We start from the raw sequence: 16,624 nt of genomic DNA, 5'->3' as shown, positions 1-16,624 counted from the left end.
GAGGGAAAAATCTTCCATTTGTACAGCATTATTTTCACAGCACCAGGAAATTATTTTAAATAGTTTTATAACTCTTTAAAAATGAGGTACAACTACAAATGACCAACACTGATAAGAATCCTACAGCACTATTAAAAACAATGCCATTTCATTAACTATCAAATTAGTAACACCTTACACGAATGCCCCATTTGGTAACATTAGTTAATGCATTAGCTAACATTATCCAACGAGCAATATCTTTTTACATCACTTACTAATGTTTGTTAACAGTAGTTGATAAAAATACAGTTACAATGCATTACAGTTCATGTAACTAATTTAGTAAACTAATGTTAGAACATGAAATCCTATTTTAGGGCTTGTTTTTAGTGCTTGTTTGCATTCATAGCGAGTTTGTTGATGATGCACAAGAAGCTTGAGCATCAAGGTACAGCTATCCAGCAGATTATAAACTAAAATATAATAACAATTAAAAAAAAAAATCAATGCAGAATCACCATTAGCAATAAAACTGAAGCCAGGGCTGAGCTCTTTCGCCTCTGGGAAGATGTATTTTAAGCTGTATTCACATTTTGAATACAAATTAAGATTCATTACCAGGAAAGCATTTTAGTGCACAAAATGTTCTTACTTAAGCCTTAAACAATTTATAATATTTCTACATTATTTGAACTATGCTACAGTGACATACCTTATCTGAACTCACTCCTAATCCCTATTTTATTTCGATTTTTATTTTTTATTTTATTGAAGACAAATAAGAACCAATTCATATGTATAATAACCAGGCAAAAATACTTGGCAAACAACATGTTGTCTAACTTAACAAATACAAATGCATTTGAAACCTCATATGACTATGAACTGATCATGAAATATGACATTTATAAGAACACAATAACAATATCTGAAAATTCAACAGGGCAGTATGATATTTTTGCATTCAAAGTCTTTACTTCAGACACTTAAATTGGTATCAGATATTTGTTGAATCTTTTCTGATGCAATTGGGGCTATATGATCTATGACAAATTAACTTGTTTAATAATGCAATCGAACCGATCAGAAAAAGCAAGTACGGCACACAATAATGTTATTTCTATGTAATGGCCATGCAATACTTCATACAAAACTCTATGTTTTGCTCCATACAAACAAGTTTATATCTTATGTTTCCCTTGAATTCATTCAAAAGCTACAAAACTGTCCTAAACCAGGTACTGAGCTAGACTTTAGTTCATGAATAAAATAACATCATGCTCTACAAGTGAATAGCATGTTTTCAAGTGCTACTATATATTTTTAACACTTGCAAAGCCTAAGGGGGGGGGGGGGGGTAGTGTGTTTATGCTAACCCTGATGTAGTACATGTACACTGAATGTTTAACAAACTACCATCTCATGCTTCCCAAACCTTATTTGTTGTAAAAACCACAACTACACTGAAGTGCTAGGGCTAACTCACCCCTCACAAAAATGATTTAGTGCAAAAACCTTGTTGGACCAAGCATAATGCAAAAGAAATATAGTGCAGTTTGAAATGTTATGGCCTTTAAAATGAGCAGAGGCACATGGACACAACCCGTCAAGTGTCCTAGAAATGGCAGGTAAATGCTGCATCAAAGACCGACAAGTGACTAAGAAAAGTGTATTAGGCACATGGGCATTTTGTCAAAGCACCTACCCTGAAAAATTTGAGAATTCAACGCTTCAGAAAAAGGTCACAATGCCCTAGAACAAACATTGAGACACTTCACTTTTTACAGCATGCAGATACTACAGGTGGCTGCAATTTTGGAAAGTCCACAACTGAAAAAGAAAACTCAGTGAAAGGTGCATTGTAATGGACTTCTATGGAGACAAACGTACACCATGCCAATGCAAACTGATTACCTCACAACAGGTTCAAATACTGATTATATATTTTGACAATGTACAAAAATTTTCAAAAGAGATTTAAAAAAATCGTTGACCGTAGATTGTGTTTCTTTGTCTGGCACTGTATGAGCTGGAGATTGTGAACACATCAATTGTTTTCCTCTTTTCGTAAATTACTCAACTTCACTATACTTTTCCAAAATATCAGGGGAAAGCCAATGGTGACTTCAATTGCAGTTCTTCACTACATGTGTCATTCTGATTGATGGATTCTGGACTTTAGTTCTCAGATCAAATCCTTTGATCACGTTTTTTGGCAGTTCATGAACAACTGTAATACTGGCTCCTTCACTTGGCCTCAGTTGGCATTTTGCACATTACAAGTATCTGCTTCAAAGCCTTTTGCACATCTTCATCCATCTGGCCCTAAAAAGAAAGGTTTGAGAGTTTAAAAGTGCTATTCTGAACTAAGAGAAAAAACACAAATCATTTAAGTTAACAGCATATGGATAGGAGAAAACGCAAATGAATAACTTGAACAAAAAAAAAAGAGGGAGATTTTTAAATGTTGATATGTGCAAATAAATGAGTGAAAATAAATACAGACCTGGACAGCATAAAGAAGGTGCATCCGGTAAACTGAGACAATTTCATGGTGACGTTTCTTTGATTCCTATTGTGAAAGAAAGCAGCTACTTTAAATATGTTTGGAAAGTTATTTTGAAAGTATGTATGGGGCATCTGTCATGCACAGACAATACAACTTCAAAAATTTCATTTTCTCTGTTGATTACACAATACCGTTGAAATGTTTGGGGCCTGTAACATTCTTTTGAAAGAAATTCATACATTTATTCAGCCAGCATATATTAAAATGATCAAAAGTAACAGAAGATGTATGTTTATTAAACCTTAAAATAATCCTGAAAAAATGGTATCACGGTTTTTTAAAGAAAAATATTAAGCATCATGTTTTCAACGTGGATAGTAACAATTGATATTAAATACTGTTACAATTTTAGAATATCACTGTTTTTACTGTATTTTTAAATAAATGAGGCCTTGGTGAGCAGAAAAATCATTACAAAATTGGGTAACACTTTAGAATAAGGTTCCATTAGTTAATGTTAGTTAATGTATTAATTAACATGAACAAACAATGAATAATACATTTATTACTGTATTTATTCATCTTCGTTAATGTAGTTAATGAAAATACAGTTATTCATTGTTAGTTCATGGTAATTCACAGTGCATTAACTAATGTTAACAAGCACAACTTTTGATTTAAATAATGCATTAGTAAATGTTGAAATTAACATGAACTAAGACTTATAAATGCTGTAGAAGGATTGTTCTTGCTTAGTTCATGTTAACGAAAGTAGTTAACTAACATTAACTAATGGAACCTTATTCTAAAGTGTTACCCAAAATTGTACCATCCCAAACTTTTAGTACCAAACCCTCGTCCAAAAATCCATTAGGCAACTAACATAAGGTGCATAGATCCAGAATATACAATAAAATAAAGATGAAAGAGATCCGCATTCGCCCAGATTCAGCCAAAAAGGCTTATTACATTTATTGCTCAGAGGTCACAAAAATATGTGCAAAAGAAGTGCAAATGTGCAGAACGCTTCCGGGTTTCAACACTTCCTCAGTGTCCTGTGCTATCAAGCAACACCTGCGCTTATTGATACATGTATTACCGTAATCCACCTAATGTCATGAAGATACAAAAAACACACATATACACACACAACACACACACGTATATATCAATTCAAAGATAAATCTTTATTCATACCATTTGAATGAAGATTTCTCTTTGAATTGTTTTTTTTTTATAATTTAAGGATATATTTGGGTAACCCGAATGAGCACTTTAGTATGATGTGTATTTATTGTATATAAAAACTTTTGTTTAAAACTTTTGTTGGAGTTATGAGTTTATTGGTATATATTTGTATGTATATTTAATTTGTTTAGTTATATATGGATTATTTCGGATGATTTACAAATATACTTGTTTTTTGTTTTGAGCTATGTTTTTTTGTATCTCTGTGACATTTGGTGGATTAAGGTAATACATGTTTGAATGGGGTTGCTTGGTAGTACATGGCATCGAGGAAGGGTTACTACCCGAAAACGTTCCGCACCTTTGCACTTTTTTGCACATATTTTTGTCACCTCTGAGCACTAAATGTAATAAGCCTTTTTGGCTAAAAAAGGAACAGGAAGTTGCTAATTTACGACAGAACATGGTTTGTAACATACAGCAAGTTGATATTGCAGTTGTTTGATCTGCTGTTGGAGCGAGTCCACCTGCTGGCTTTGCGGTCTCTTAGGGGTGCTAGTGGTGTACGACAGCTGTGAAAGGCTGTTCAGAGCATCCTTTAACTTCATAACTTCCTTTGAAAGCTCATCAATCTGTACATAATAAACAAACATGACATATAAGTTGCTAACAAGACACACCAGCATAATTTAGACAGGAATATTAGTGGGAGAATCAAAAATCACCTTTTTATTCTTCTTTCGCTCAGATATCACATGGTTTTCCACCTGCTTCTTCAGCTGGATAACAACATCCTGAGCCTCCCTGTACTTGGTATTCAACGCACTGCACTCCTGCTCCCTGAACACTGCCAGCTCCTGCGCTACTTCTCTCTCATTCCTGGCCTCTTTCACCTCCTGCCAAGCGGCGGTAACCTCCAGGGCCATCTCATCCTGTTTCCTGAGAGCATCCTTCAGTAGGTGGTTCAGGTGACTTATCTCACCCTCCAGCCTCTCCCCCATCTGTTCATATTCCATTCGGGATATTGAGTCATCTGGAGTTACATCCTTCTCAACTGTTAGTCTGTTCTGCAAAGCATCCACCTGCAAAGTCTTCTGGACGAGCTGCTCCTGAATAGCCTCAACTTCCATCTCCAGTTTATTGATGGCGTTCCCCAAGGATGCCACAACCTGAGTGTGGTCTGCAATGGCTATAGATGATTGAGCCTGGTTTTCGGCGTCTTGTTTAACCTGGGCTATTTCTTTAAGTGCTGCTTGATGCTTTGCCTCGGTGTCCTTTAATACTTTCTGCATGTCCTTCATCTTGAATTCCAGCTCTTGAATTTTCTGATCATGTTCCTCCTTGGTAACACAGACCTCGTCTGTCTTGTCCTTAGGCACTGAAGCTTTGGCCTGCAGCTGGTTGCGGGCTGTGCAAAGCTCGCTTTTGGCATCACTGTATGATTTTGAGAGCTCTAAAAGCCGGCGCTGCAGCCCATCGATAATCTCACCGAGCTCAGCCTTCATCTCCTCAAAGTCTTTGGCAGCAGCCTCCACTGGTACAGTGCCACGAAGAGCCTCCTGGAGCATTTTGATCTCCTCTTGAGACTCCTTGTACTTCTTGATCAACAGCGCCTTCTCCTGACTGATGTTCTCCACCAAAGTGTTGTAGGTGTTCTTCAGTTCTTGATGATCTTCGTCAGATAGACGGTCACTTTTGAGCTGAGCCTGAAGATCCCTGATCAAACAAGCATCTCGCTTTTGCTCCTCCTGCGATATGGCCAACTTTCCCTTCAGTTCTTTGACCTCCTGCTCCAAGCAGCTTTTCAAATACTGAAACTTCTGCACCACATTGTCGTCTTGTGTACTCACAGAACCACCCCTCATCTGTATCTCTTGCAACGTTTCTTGATTTATTTGGATATCTTCACCCATGCCTTTAGACGCAGCTTCAGTTTTTTCTAAGTCAGTTTTGAGTCTGTCCTGAAGGTGGCGGTTCTCCATTCTGGACTCTAGAAATTTCGCCTGCTGATTCTCCAGCGCGTCCTGTAGCAGTCTTATTTCTTTATCTGCACTCAGCCTGGGGTCCTCCCCCATCTCAGGTTTGAATGAGGAATCGCTGATGTCCAGAACAGACAACTCTGAAAGATCCTCTTCGTCACCAGTATGGATTTGCATGTCGCTGGACAGCTCGAAATCAGCACGGGTGGAGTGGTACGAGGTGTTAGATTCAATGCTGTTCGGACGGGAACCTCCCTGGCCTTCCTCTCCTTGAGGAGCTGGACGTTTCTGCTCATTGAGAAAAGATAATGACTTGCATTGCACTTTCTCATTTCCAAATGCTATTTACTTAAAAGTGCTGTATGCAATTTTCCAAACAGGTTTCCCAGTCTAACGCTGTTTACACAGGCAGTCCTAACACTAACTGTTTGAAAGGCCTAACATGGCGATATTTTCTCCAAAAGAAGTCATCCTACTAAAATTTTATTTTAACTGAAAAAATTAAACGTCATCTGTAAGGTAATTTTGAAAATGACAATTTTAAGGTGAGTTACCTTTAATATTTGAGCAAGCTGTTGGTTTTCCAGGGAGAGAGAGGCTATCTTTGCTTGCAGGGTTCCAATCAACGTCAAATCTGCATTCCCAGAGTGCTCCGTCTGTTTCAAAAACAGGAGAACAGCAAGAGATTATTTTACAACACATCCTTTTCATTGGGCCTTAGACACCAAAAAAATCTGCAAACTGAATACCAGCAGGCCACCACAAAATGTATCTGACATAAGCAGCTGTTTTGAAGAACATCATTACTGAACAAAAACACAGAGTCTCTGGGCTTTAATGCTTACTCAAGACTCTGCAAGGTCACATAAAAAAGATCCAAAGGTTTGCGTCACTAGTTAAAATTCAAACACGATGCGCAATCTTAAACAAAACTCCTCCACAAGTTTGAGGCCAAGACCGATGGTGTGGGAGAAAGGTCTGTTTTCGTGTCCCCTAAAGCAAGGTCCTTCACCTGGCCAGGACCAGTAAAAATGCAGCTGTTAAAATGGGTTCCAGAGAGCAAAAGTGGCTGAAGATCAAAGCAGCTGCCACTGAGGGAATATTAAAGGACTGTGCGGTACTCGCCTTGAGCTCAGTGTGCTCCACAATCTGCTTCAGATCTTCAATGGTCTCAAGCAGCATGCTCTTTTCCTCATGCAATTTTTCGATCTCTTCTTTCAGTACAGCACTTTTCAGCTCCTCCTCCTCAACAAACAGGAAGTGAAGAACACCCAGTTAGTCATGTCAACATTTTCCACCACTAACTGTGTTTCTAAACCTATGATGCCAACCTAGACTGCATTTTTAGGCCTCAGAGGCATATTCAAATAGTAAGTTTCAGTGTTTAGTAGACAGAAACAAATGTTTTCTTTTATTACTTATATTTACATCACATGTACTAATGACTGTAATAATAGTTTAAGCTATTTAAAATGCTTTTTAAAAATATATACTTTTTTAATTGTAATTTTTTTATTTTCATTTTAGGGATGCACCGATACCACTTTTTCTAGTACTCGCTCGATATAGATACTTTTATTTTTGGTACTTGCCAATACCGAGTACATATACCGATATTTTTATTGCATTTTAAATTTTTTTCAATATTGGGTGCAGAAACCAAAAAGTATGTATAATGTTAGCTGGTTGACTTAATTTATTAAATAGATACAGTCAAACCAACATTTATTCAGACACCTTCAACATTTCACATTATCACAATTTTTTGTCTATGGTTTAAAAGATGGTAATAAAATATGACAAGAACTCATATATAAACTGTGTCAGAAAAAATTAATCTTGATAATGTTAGATAACTTTGATAGAAAGTTATGTAATTGACAACAATCAACCAAAAATTATTCAGACAGCTGTTAGTATGTCAGTAGTTACACAACTATCAATACTTAGTCCAAATGCGTGTGCTAAGGGAGTGAACATCAAAGATCACACAACAGAAGAGTGTGCTCTCTCTCTCTCTCTCTCTCGCTCTTTCCCTCCCTCCGAACCATTAAGTAACTTGTACATTGTTTTACTTGTTTTTGACAAATCCAACTGAACTACAGACTTTCCAGTGATGAAATGTATATTCACTCAACAAGCTCGCGCATCTCCAACGCCGCGAACTCAATCCACACAGTGTGCTTTATCAGCTCAGTACGTCAGCTATACAGGGGTTAATACTGAATGTTTAACATTATATTTACTGCATAGATCTCCTACGTAGACAACCTTAATCTCTAATAACTCCATTCTGCTGTCTGTTGTTCTGTTGTCTGTGTTTTTTTGTTTAAATATGGCAAAATCAAATGCTGTGTGGTATCAGCATTTGGTATCAGAGCATTTTAACGAGTACGAGTACAGAAGGTCAGTATTGGGCCGATACCGATATCAGTATCAGTGCTTCCCTAAAAATAGCTTTTTTTGTAGTTATTTTTACTTTATAATATACTTATTACAGTCAATTTATACTTAAGCACATTTCACTAATAATCCTCAATACCTCTTCACTATTTTACCTTGTAATCAAATCTTTTGGATGAATGACTTTTGCTGGAGAAAGGAGATTCAGATGGAGTAGAATATGGTGGTGAGATGATACCCCCCGACTGAAAGATAAGACAAACGAAAGCTTTGAAGTAAGGCTAAGCTTAAATACAGTATGGACACAGAAAAAAATTGTTAATTTTCAGCTGTACATTCAGAAGTCATCAAATAAATAACTGCATCTAGGTCTATTAGAAAGTGCAGAGATCACAGATTCAGCACTATGTGCCTTTACCTGGATTGGGCTAATAGGAGGAGGAGGAGGTGCTTTTCTCTTTTTGGGGGTGGAGCTTCTGTCCTCGTTTAACTTTTGACCATGCTGAGATTGTGTGCGTGATAAGGAGATTGGTACAAAGAGGGAGGAAGACGATTTAAAGTGTTTAAGTGGTTAGTGAAATAAACACTATATACTTAGTTTGGAAAAAGAAAACTATTATCACTACTGCGTGAGGCAAACACCAGTGCATATTTCTAACAATGCATTGCCAGAATGTTTGGCAAATGTGAGAAAGGAATATTCAATCAAAAATCCTGGCTTCAGGTTGACACTACTGTCACTATTTAACTAAGCATTCAGTGAAAATGTGAATTTTAAGCACCTACGGAGAGCCTTTGCAGGTTCTGTCAATCAGAAAATTTGGAAAACCAAGTTTGAGGAGAAGAAAATTAATGAAATCAAAATTAGCTTGCTTACCTGAGAGGTTCTCGCTGAAATCTTATCTGTTCAAACAAAGATACAGTAGGGGAAAATGTTATGATGGGAAAAACGAAAATGCCCTGGTGCTTACATTATTCATGCTGTCATAATCTTTCCTTTTTTCATTATTTCACAAACACATAAGAAATTGTGCAAAAAAAGATTAACTCTCACTCCCTGTATATGTGTGAAGCAAGAATTTTTAAAAATGCCACTAGATGGCAATGTTAAGTCAAAAAGCACTGTGCAACATGAGGCCACAGAAAGGAAAACATTCAGGATGACAATCCACAAACAAATAATATCAGCTTGTTTCTTTTATTTAATACCACTGGGAGAAGAAAAAAAAATACGTTTCAGAACGCAGGCTTTTCTCAGTGTAACCCAGTAAATATTTTACATTGAACTACAACAGGCTTTGGAGGATCGCAGTTGTTCTGATGTGATATTCAGCACAATAGCACCAGCTTGTGTGAAATTGGTTAAACCATAGACTTCACCATAGTATGTGATGAAAGTTTCCGATATTGTTGGTCAGTTTAGAGCGGAGTGTCATTTAGTTTTTATAAAAAGAGCGACACATTATATATAGTGTTCATGCTACACAAAACAACATGCTAGTAATAGTAATATCAACAGCAATAACACCATGTCAAATTACAAGCAGCTCTTCAAAACAATGACCAATAGTATTATAATCATAATTTGGAATGTGAGCTTTACAACAAAGCTGTGTGAACTGGCATCACTTTGGCATTCACACGAGTTTACCTGACTCAGACTGGTGTCTGTGAAGGGTCATGTTGAGAACGGTTTGGACATCGCTGCTATCTGACAGCTTGGCGTAATAGAGCACATCGTGGCCCAATGAGTCCACCATTTGCAGGTCAGCTCCCCTTTGCACTAGCAGCTCGACGGCGGCCGGACAGCTGCTCTCACTGGCCAACATCACCGCGGTTCTGCACGGATCACAGCACGTCACTTAACACTAACGTGTTTAAAAGTTGGCTGTCAGAAATTACAACTTTTGTTCAGCAAGGATGTGTTACTGATATGCAACTATTTTGTCAAACTTTCTGAAAAAAAAAAAAAAAAAACACACCATAGTCTTTACAAAAATAAATTCACTAATCACTAATTCACTGTAAAAAAAAAATATATATATATATATACAACACACACATATATATATATATTAGAATAAAAAGGTTTTTTTTTTTTTTTTTTTTGCAATAATATTCCACAATATGGTGTGCACAAAAGACTTTAAAAATCTGACAGCAAAGGTTTGAATGTAAGTGGACCGTATCTTCTGCCATAAAATGGATTACACTACTATGCTGCAGTTTAGTCACACGGTTCGCATCCCAATTTAGTTTATTCAGCTCAATTGACACTTTATGATAGAAGGATATAATGTTTGAACTGAAAAACTTTTGTTATCAGCAGTCTTAATATTATGACTGATCACCAGAACCATACCTGCCATCTTTGTCTCTAGCATTGATATTAGCACCCCAGTCCAATAAACTCTGGCAGACTTCTGCGTGTGAATGCCTAGCTGACAGAAGCAGGGGTGTGAAGCCATCCTAAAAATAAAATAAAAAAGAGAGCTTTGAGTCAACATAATTTTTCATGTTAATTTTTGCATGTTAAGAGGCTACATTATCGTAATAGACAGTACATTAGACAGAACTGGCATTAAACAGCAAGACATTTATCATCAAAATGTATTATAGCTTTGGACAGCTAGTATCAGCAGAAGTATTCTCAGTTAAAACAACAACAACAACAACAACAACAAAAAAAGAGGCTGTGCATTCAAAACACTGTGAGCTATAGGGTCATGTTTTAAAATTCTGCTGACATTAAGCTATATTTGAAACAACGAGTAGAATTATTTTTTTCTTCAGAAAGCAAGAGGTTCATATCTAGACTTTCTATTTAAGCTCACAACATGGTGTGGTTTTTCCCCAAGACGTGTGAGGAAACACACACAACCATTTCTTCATAAGCCCTTTAAGCTTGTGTGTGTTTGAGGTGAACCAAAACGATTTCAAGTCCTCTTTAGATGCTTTTCATTCAGTATCTTAACTGACAAATGCATAGTCACTGCAGTCCAGGGGATGGTTTAAGCTCGTATGGCATTAAGCAGAGAAATGTAATGATTTGGTACAATCCTATGCGCTGGCTGGTTTCTATACTGGCATGCATTGAAGAGCCAAAACAAGATTAAATTTAACAAGCTAACTTTTAAGACATCTGGAAGGTCAGCACTCAGCCCAACAGGTCAGGAAATGATATAATTACAATTTAAACTAACAGGAACATTTGGGCACCCAATTATTGGGTGATAAAACACAAAATAATTACCCATTTTGCATCTACTACACATCACATCAAGGTGTTAAGTCAATTTTTCTTCATTCTAGGAGAGACTTTTAAGTCAGTTGAATTCAATTGACATTTCGTAGGCATATTGTTGTGAAAACATAACTGTTAAAGTTTATTTCACAAGGCCTTCAAGTTAAGAACAAGCATTTCTATCCACACAGCAAACCTCATCAATCCCATTTAGTTTATAACTGTGCATGAGTACTGATAAACACAGCATAAGGCTCTATGGAAAAAGTTTGCTTACATATACCTTACATATGCCCATTTTGTCACCGAGTCACAATATAACTAATTAGTATAATTGTATCAGAAATTATTGGTTTGTTTACATAATGAGGCATTATATAAAACGGTTGCAATCATATGAACTTACACTCTTAAAATTATAATAAATTATATATATACAAACTATTTTTTAATTTTTCAGATCATCAGTCATCCGAGTTTATCAGTAAACATTGGTCATAGACAGAGATTTACTGTAAATTTCAACAAGCTGATTATTCACTGAAAACTCCCACAGATTACGTTTTCAGGCCATTTTAAGTCTTATTTTGACGTAACAAAGTGGTTATATCTGTGAGTCGTTTACTTATTTTACATTTTGTGTTGTTATTTTACTATGGAAGAAATAATGTCACAATGTGAGTTCGCAGTGACATGAGTAACAGTAAATGATGAAAGAATTATAATTTTGGGGTGAATAATCCCACCAAAATTTCCCAACAATTCCTTTCCAGTGTAAATTCGATATCTAAGCATGCTATAGGGTAGAGGGTGTAAGCATCCTATTTGCCGGAAGGGAAAATAATAGTTTTCTAAATTAGGCCCAGTGACTTTTGCAAAACTATATGTGAGTCAATGTTTTCCATCCAATTTACAACTCAAAGGCAAATTCCTAGATGAGTTTTAATTGTAAAAGGAACATTTCAGTAAACTTGTCCATTGCTAACAGCCTAGTCTTTGAAAACAAGGCCCAGTCTTTTCTGAGCAGGCATCATAGGAACATTATTTGGGCTTGAGCCCAGACTGCTATTGCAACATTAGTTGAGCTACATTTAATAATTTAGCAGTGAAAGTAGGTATTTCCGTGTGTTCAAAGCAATGGGCTGAGTGGGCGAGAATCATCAGTAATGTGCCAAGCTTGCCTCTAAGGATGACGACGGTTGATAATCAGTGATCGAAAGCAGAAGCAGCTTCTGATGCACCTCTACTCTGAAACTCTCTCTCTCTCTCATTCTCATTTCTGTCAACTGAAGCCCTTCAGACACGGTTGTCTAAATGAGAGAGCCACAGCTTGAGGGTTCGTTGCCTCCCACATCGACACTCCATTTCGGAGTATTTTACAGTTTGAGAAGAGAAAAATGGTTCATTTCACTGTTGCTGACATTATGACAAATGAGATTAGAGAATAGTTGATAATGTCTAATAGAACACAAAAGCTGTTAATCTAGCAGACAAGCACAGTGGTTAAAGGAATAGTTCACCCAAATATCAATAAATCAAAATTTTGCTTTACATTTGCTCACCCAGAGGCCATCTAAGATGTAAATGAGTTTGTGTGGATTACTTGTGCATTATTGTGATGTTTTTATCAGCTGTTCGGACTTTCATTCTAATGGCACCCATTCACTGCAGAGGATCCATTAATGAGCAAGTATAATGCTAAATTTATGCATATATAAATGCATATAATGCTAAATTTCTCCCAGTTTGATCTGATGAAGAAACACACTCATCTACATCTTGGATGGCCTGATGGTGTGTAAATTAAAATTTTTGAGAGAACATTTCCTTTAAAGTTTAGTTTATGAAAAAGTTATGATTTTGATGCACGTAAAAGAGCCTTAGGACTTTTTTTATGCAAAATGCAAAAATATCCTGCATTATGTTCTGCTACATGCAAAAATGGATTAAAAAAAACTTGACTTTAAAGGAAGTTATGCTTCTGTTTTCTATGTAACAAAGTGGCTCATTATAAATCATTCACATCACAAGCCATCTTTCATTACCATACATTTTAGTGAGGGTGACATCATAAAGGTTGTTTAGCTGTTGCCTCTTTCTTCCCTGAAAGAATATAGATACCTGAAGCATTATAAGCATGAAATATTTCTCTGGAGTTGCGTCAGGGTCATTCATCCTTCCCTGCAGTCAGTCTAATCTCTAGGATAAAAGCGCTTTGAGTCTTAACAGTAAACACTACTAATAAAGGATAACTGTGAATAATTGTGGATTTATTTCTCAATTAAAAGACACCGCAGGGAAAGCTCAACCAATGATGAATGCAGAGTAATTTGTATACTTCTTATAGATGCCCAGATAAAGCAGGTGCAGATTAATGAATTCCTGACACAAAGGAGTAAATAAGGTCAGTACAACGGGCAACAGATTTGAGCTTTAGTACTGTGGTCGTTTCACTTTACAAGAAATTTTTTAACAAATCACAGAATAAAATCTTGGATGTACCAGACTGCCAATATTTTACTTCTGTTGTCTAAAGTTCCAAAGTCTTTCAATGACTTTGAATGAAAAAAATATGGTATACAAATTCTTTGTAGTACTAGTCAGTGCTCTTGTCATTACCCAGACAGAAGCCATTTAAAAGCAGCACTGTGAGACTCTCAGAGGAATAAAAGAAAACACATTGTAGAAGAAAAAGTAAAAGTAAAAGACAAGAGCAGAGCGAAAAAAAAACAACAACCTTGGACAAGCAATTTCCCAGGAACAGGGACCTTAAGTGTGCCATGGGGATTTTCATCAATGCAGCTGAACACTGATTCAAACCCACAGAGAACACAGTCTTTGAGGAGTTGTGTTTCACAATGCACATATCTGAGGTAGACCACAGGCAGTTCTGAGATGCGGCAAAACACATGCAGAGAAAGACAGGAAAGACATTTTCTCAGCAGTTCAGAATACATAAGACACATACCGAGTCCTTAAGATTGACATGACACTTGTGCTCGCACAGAAGCTGAACTATCACAGTGTCTCCGCTGGCAGCTACAGGAAAAAAAAAAAAGAAAAAAGATAATCAGAAGCAGTTCTTTATCCCCACAGAGACACAAACAAGTGTTTAACAGCTGGCCAACAAACTTCTGTAAGAGTAATTACACTTCAAACTTTCCCACAGAGACTGAAACCAGGCTCATAGTGTGTGACAGCACTTATTCCAATTATTAACACCCCTCAAAAAATTATACCATGTCCCATTTCTCAACCAATCACAATCATTATTATTATGTGGCGGATGGGCATAAATGCATCCTCCCATCAGCAGAAGGATTTATCTGCTTTGTTTTTCCTCTGCAGGATAATGAGATCCTGCCAGCAGATTTTTGACCTCAGGGTGGCTGAAATCTTCTCGCTCTTCGTGGCCTATCCCACCCTAGTTCAATCCCTAACAGCTGGCAAAAGGCTCAATTATCAGCAAACAAGCTGTCAGGTTCCCACCTCCCACACCACATTTTTTAAAGAGTGAAATGGGTTTGCTAGGGAGCAATTTTCTGAACGAAGACTCTTCACAAATAAAAACAAGAGTTGTTTTTTTTTTTTTGGGGGGGGGGGGGGGGGTGTGGCTCCCTATGTCTGGCAATTTGGTGCAAACCACCTACAATAAAATTGTGTGCTCGAAAGTAAAGTGGCAGCGGTGAAGTCGTGGGGTTAACGTTTGGAAATGCACATTTACGCCAAGATGAAACTCTGAGCAATCAATCCTCAACCAAAATAATGAAATAAAACGAGACATACTGAAGAGGAAGCCTGCTGCTTGTTCTTGAACGGCTCCTCTATGTTTGTTTTTATTTTAAGTTGAAAAGTGTTTAAGCAAGCAAACTATTCGATAAAACACGAAAGGTTGCACCTCACCTGCGTGATGGAGAGCTGTCCTCCCGGAGCTGTCCGCAGCATCCACCACACACTTGGCCTGTAGAAGGAAGCACATTAGATTACTGCTTCAAACCCATCCTCTAAAACAACCATGACATGTTTTACCCAAGAGGAACTGTTGGACACCAATTACACCTTTCAATCAAAACAGCTACACTTTTCAATGCAGTTTTTGATTGGTGTGATTTAATGATGTTCACTCCTATTAAACAATTAATGTGTTCATGGAGGAACAGGCATTAGGCATTTATTTGACAGGCATTATCAAAGTGGAGGTGTAATATATTCAATCTAACTGTGGCAGCCATTCAGACCTAAAATTGTAGCTAAGGTGAAAGTCTCATTAAATGAGATTAACGACAAAGTAATTAAGCCTCCATACTGCTACTACTGCATAAACAAGATTCCATACGCCAATGGCTTGTCTTGTATGCCCAGATAAACTGCCAAAGCTTAATTTAACCAGTATGGAGGCCAATGAGTTTTTTTTTTTTTTTTTTTTTTTTGCCATTAGAAATTATCTATCTACTCTTTGGAAAAAATATTAAAGAAAGCATTTGAAGATTGAGGAGCAAGGAGTTTTGGTTTATTACTGCTGGATGAAACCGAATTACTACTGTCAAGCCCCATTCATTAGTGCAGCAGAAAATTTTTTCTAAGTCTTGTTTCACAGGATCTCCAGGGGAAAAAGGCTAATGAATTCAACGCCAGCCTGGCCGTGTGAAGGGGATTATATTTCCAAGGCTTTCCTCAGTGAGACGACACTATCGAAAACCTCAAATTTTTCACTTAATGTTGGATGGTTAACACTGGCTAAAAGAATAATCTACACTACCATGGGTTCTGTTCTAATTGTTTTTGAAAATCATTGATGTTCACCTGCACAATCACTGTTCACACAAAATATTGGCTGTTCAAAATTGAGAAAGTATTTGGATATTTTCTGGATTTTGTGAAATGATATTCAAACGTGTTAAAGTGTGTTTCACCATGTCCAAATACTACTGTGTGAATACAGCTTCACTGCAGTGTTAAATTGCTAATGTCGATGCCTCTTTTAATCTATACTGGCAAAGCCAATACTGGTACCCATTAGTGCACAGAGCTGACCTGCTGTGGATATTTCAGATCTGTTCAGCTCTTTTATAATCACATGGAACAGGGAATGAGTTGTCCATGATGATAAAAGAGATGCTAGATAATGTAACTGGCGCTTCGCCAGACCGAGCAGAGCCTTCGAACATGCCAAGCTGCCCACACACATCCAAACATACAACACTCTCCAAGCTCACAGAGGGAGGCCGTGGGATTTGCTAGTTTACGAAACTGAAAAAAAAATGTGCTTCCTTTGTTTAGCTGGCACACACTGCATGGCAACAGACATGGCTGTTGTTC

General features: G+C 37.1%; 1 protein-coding gene across 3 annotated transcripts in view; it reads right to left on the bottom strand.

Moving 5' to 3' along the window:
• Positions 1 to 709: 709 nt before the first annotated feature.
• The window catches only part of LOC127942113 (ankycorbin), a 31,740-nt gene continuing 15,825 nt past the window's right edge, over positions 710 to 16,624 (bottom strand). For 2 of the 3 annotated variants that reach the window (XM_052537692.1, XM_052537693.1), the window contains exons 6-18: positions 15,209 to 15,266; positions 14,274 to 14,344; positions 10,424 to 10,530; positions 9,713 to 9,900; positions 8,939 to 8,964; positions 8,480 to 8,563; positions 8,217 to 8,306; positions 6,784 to 6,903; positions 6,213 to 6,314; positions 4,405 to 5,946; positions 4,159 to 4,311; positions 2,489 to 2,554; positions 710 to 2,307 (exon numbers count right to left, since the gene is read on the bottom strand). In XM_052537692.1, coding sequence (XP_052393652.1) covers positions 2,230 to 2,307; positions 2,489 to 2,554; positions 4,159 to 4,311; positions 4,405 to 5,946; positions 6,213 to 6,314; positions 6,784 to 6,903; positions 8,217 to 8,306; positions 8,480 to 8,563; positions 8,939 to 8,964; positions 9,713 to 9,900; positions 10,424 to 10,530; positions 14,274 to 14,344; positions 15,209 to 15,266 — 2,685 coding nt within the window. In that variant the 3' untranslated portion in view covers positions 710 to 2,229. The remainder of the gene's footprint in view (positions 2,308 to 2,488; positions 2,555 to 4,158; positions 4,312 to 4,404; positions 5,947 to 6,212; positions 6,315 to 6,783; positions 6,904 to 8,216; positions 8,307 to 8,479; positions 8,564 to 8,938; positions 8,965 to 9,712; positions 9,901 to 10,423; positions 10,531 to 14,273; positions 14,345 to 15,208; positions 15,267 to 16,624) is intronic. The other variant, XM_052537694.1, reaches the window with a different exon arrangement.

Source organism: Carassius gibelio, chromosome A21 (assembly GCF_023724105.1).
Source record: "Carassius gibelio isolate Cgi1373 ecotype wild population from Czech Republic chromosome A21, carGib1.2-hapl.c, whole genome shotgun sequence".
Classification (NCBI taxonomy): domain Eukaryota; kingdom Metazoa; phylum Chordata; class Actinopteri; order Cypriniformes; family Cyprinidae; genus Carassius; species Carassius gibelio.
The sequence above is the reverse complement of the archived record's forward strand: the minus strand, read 5'-3'. Positions and strand labels throughout refer to the sequence as shown.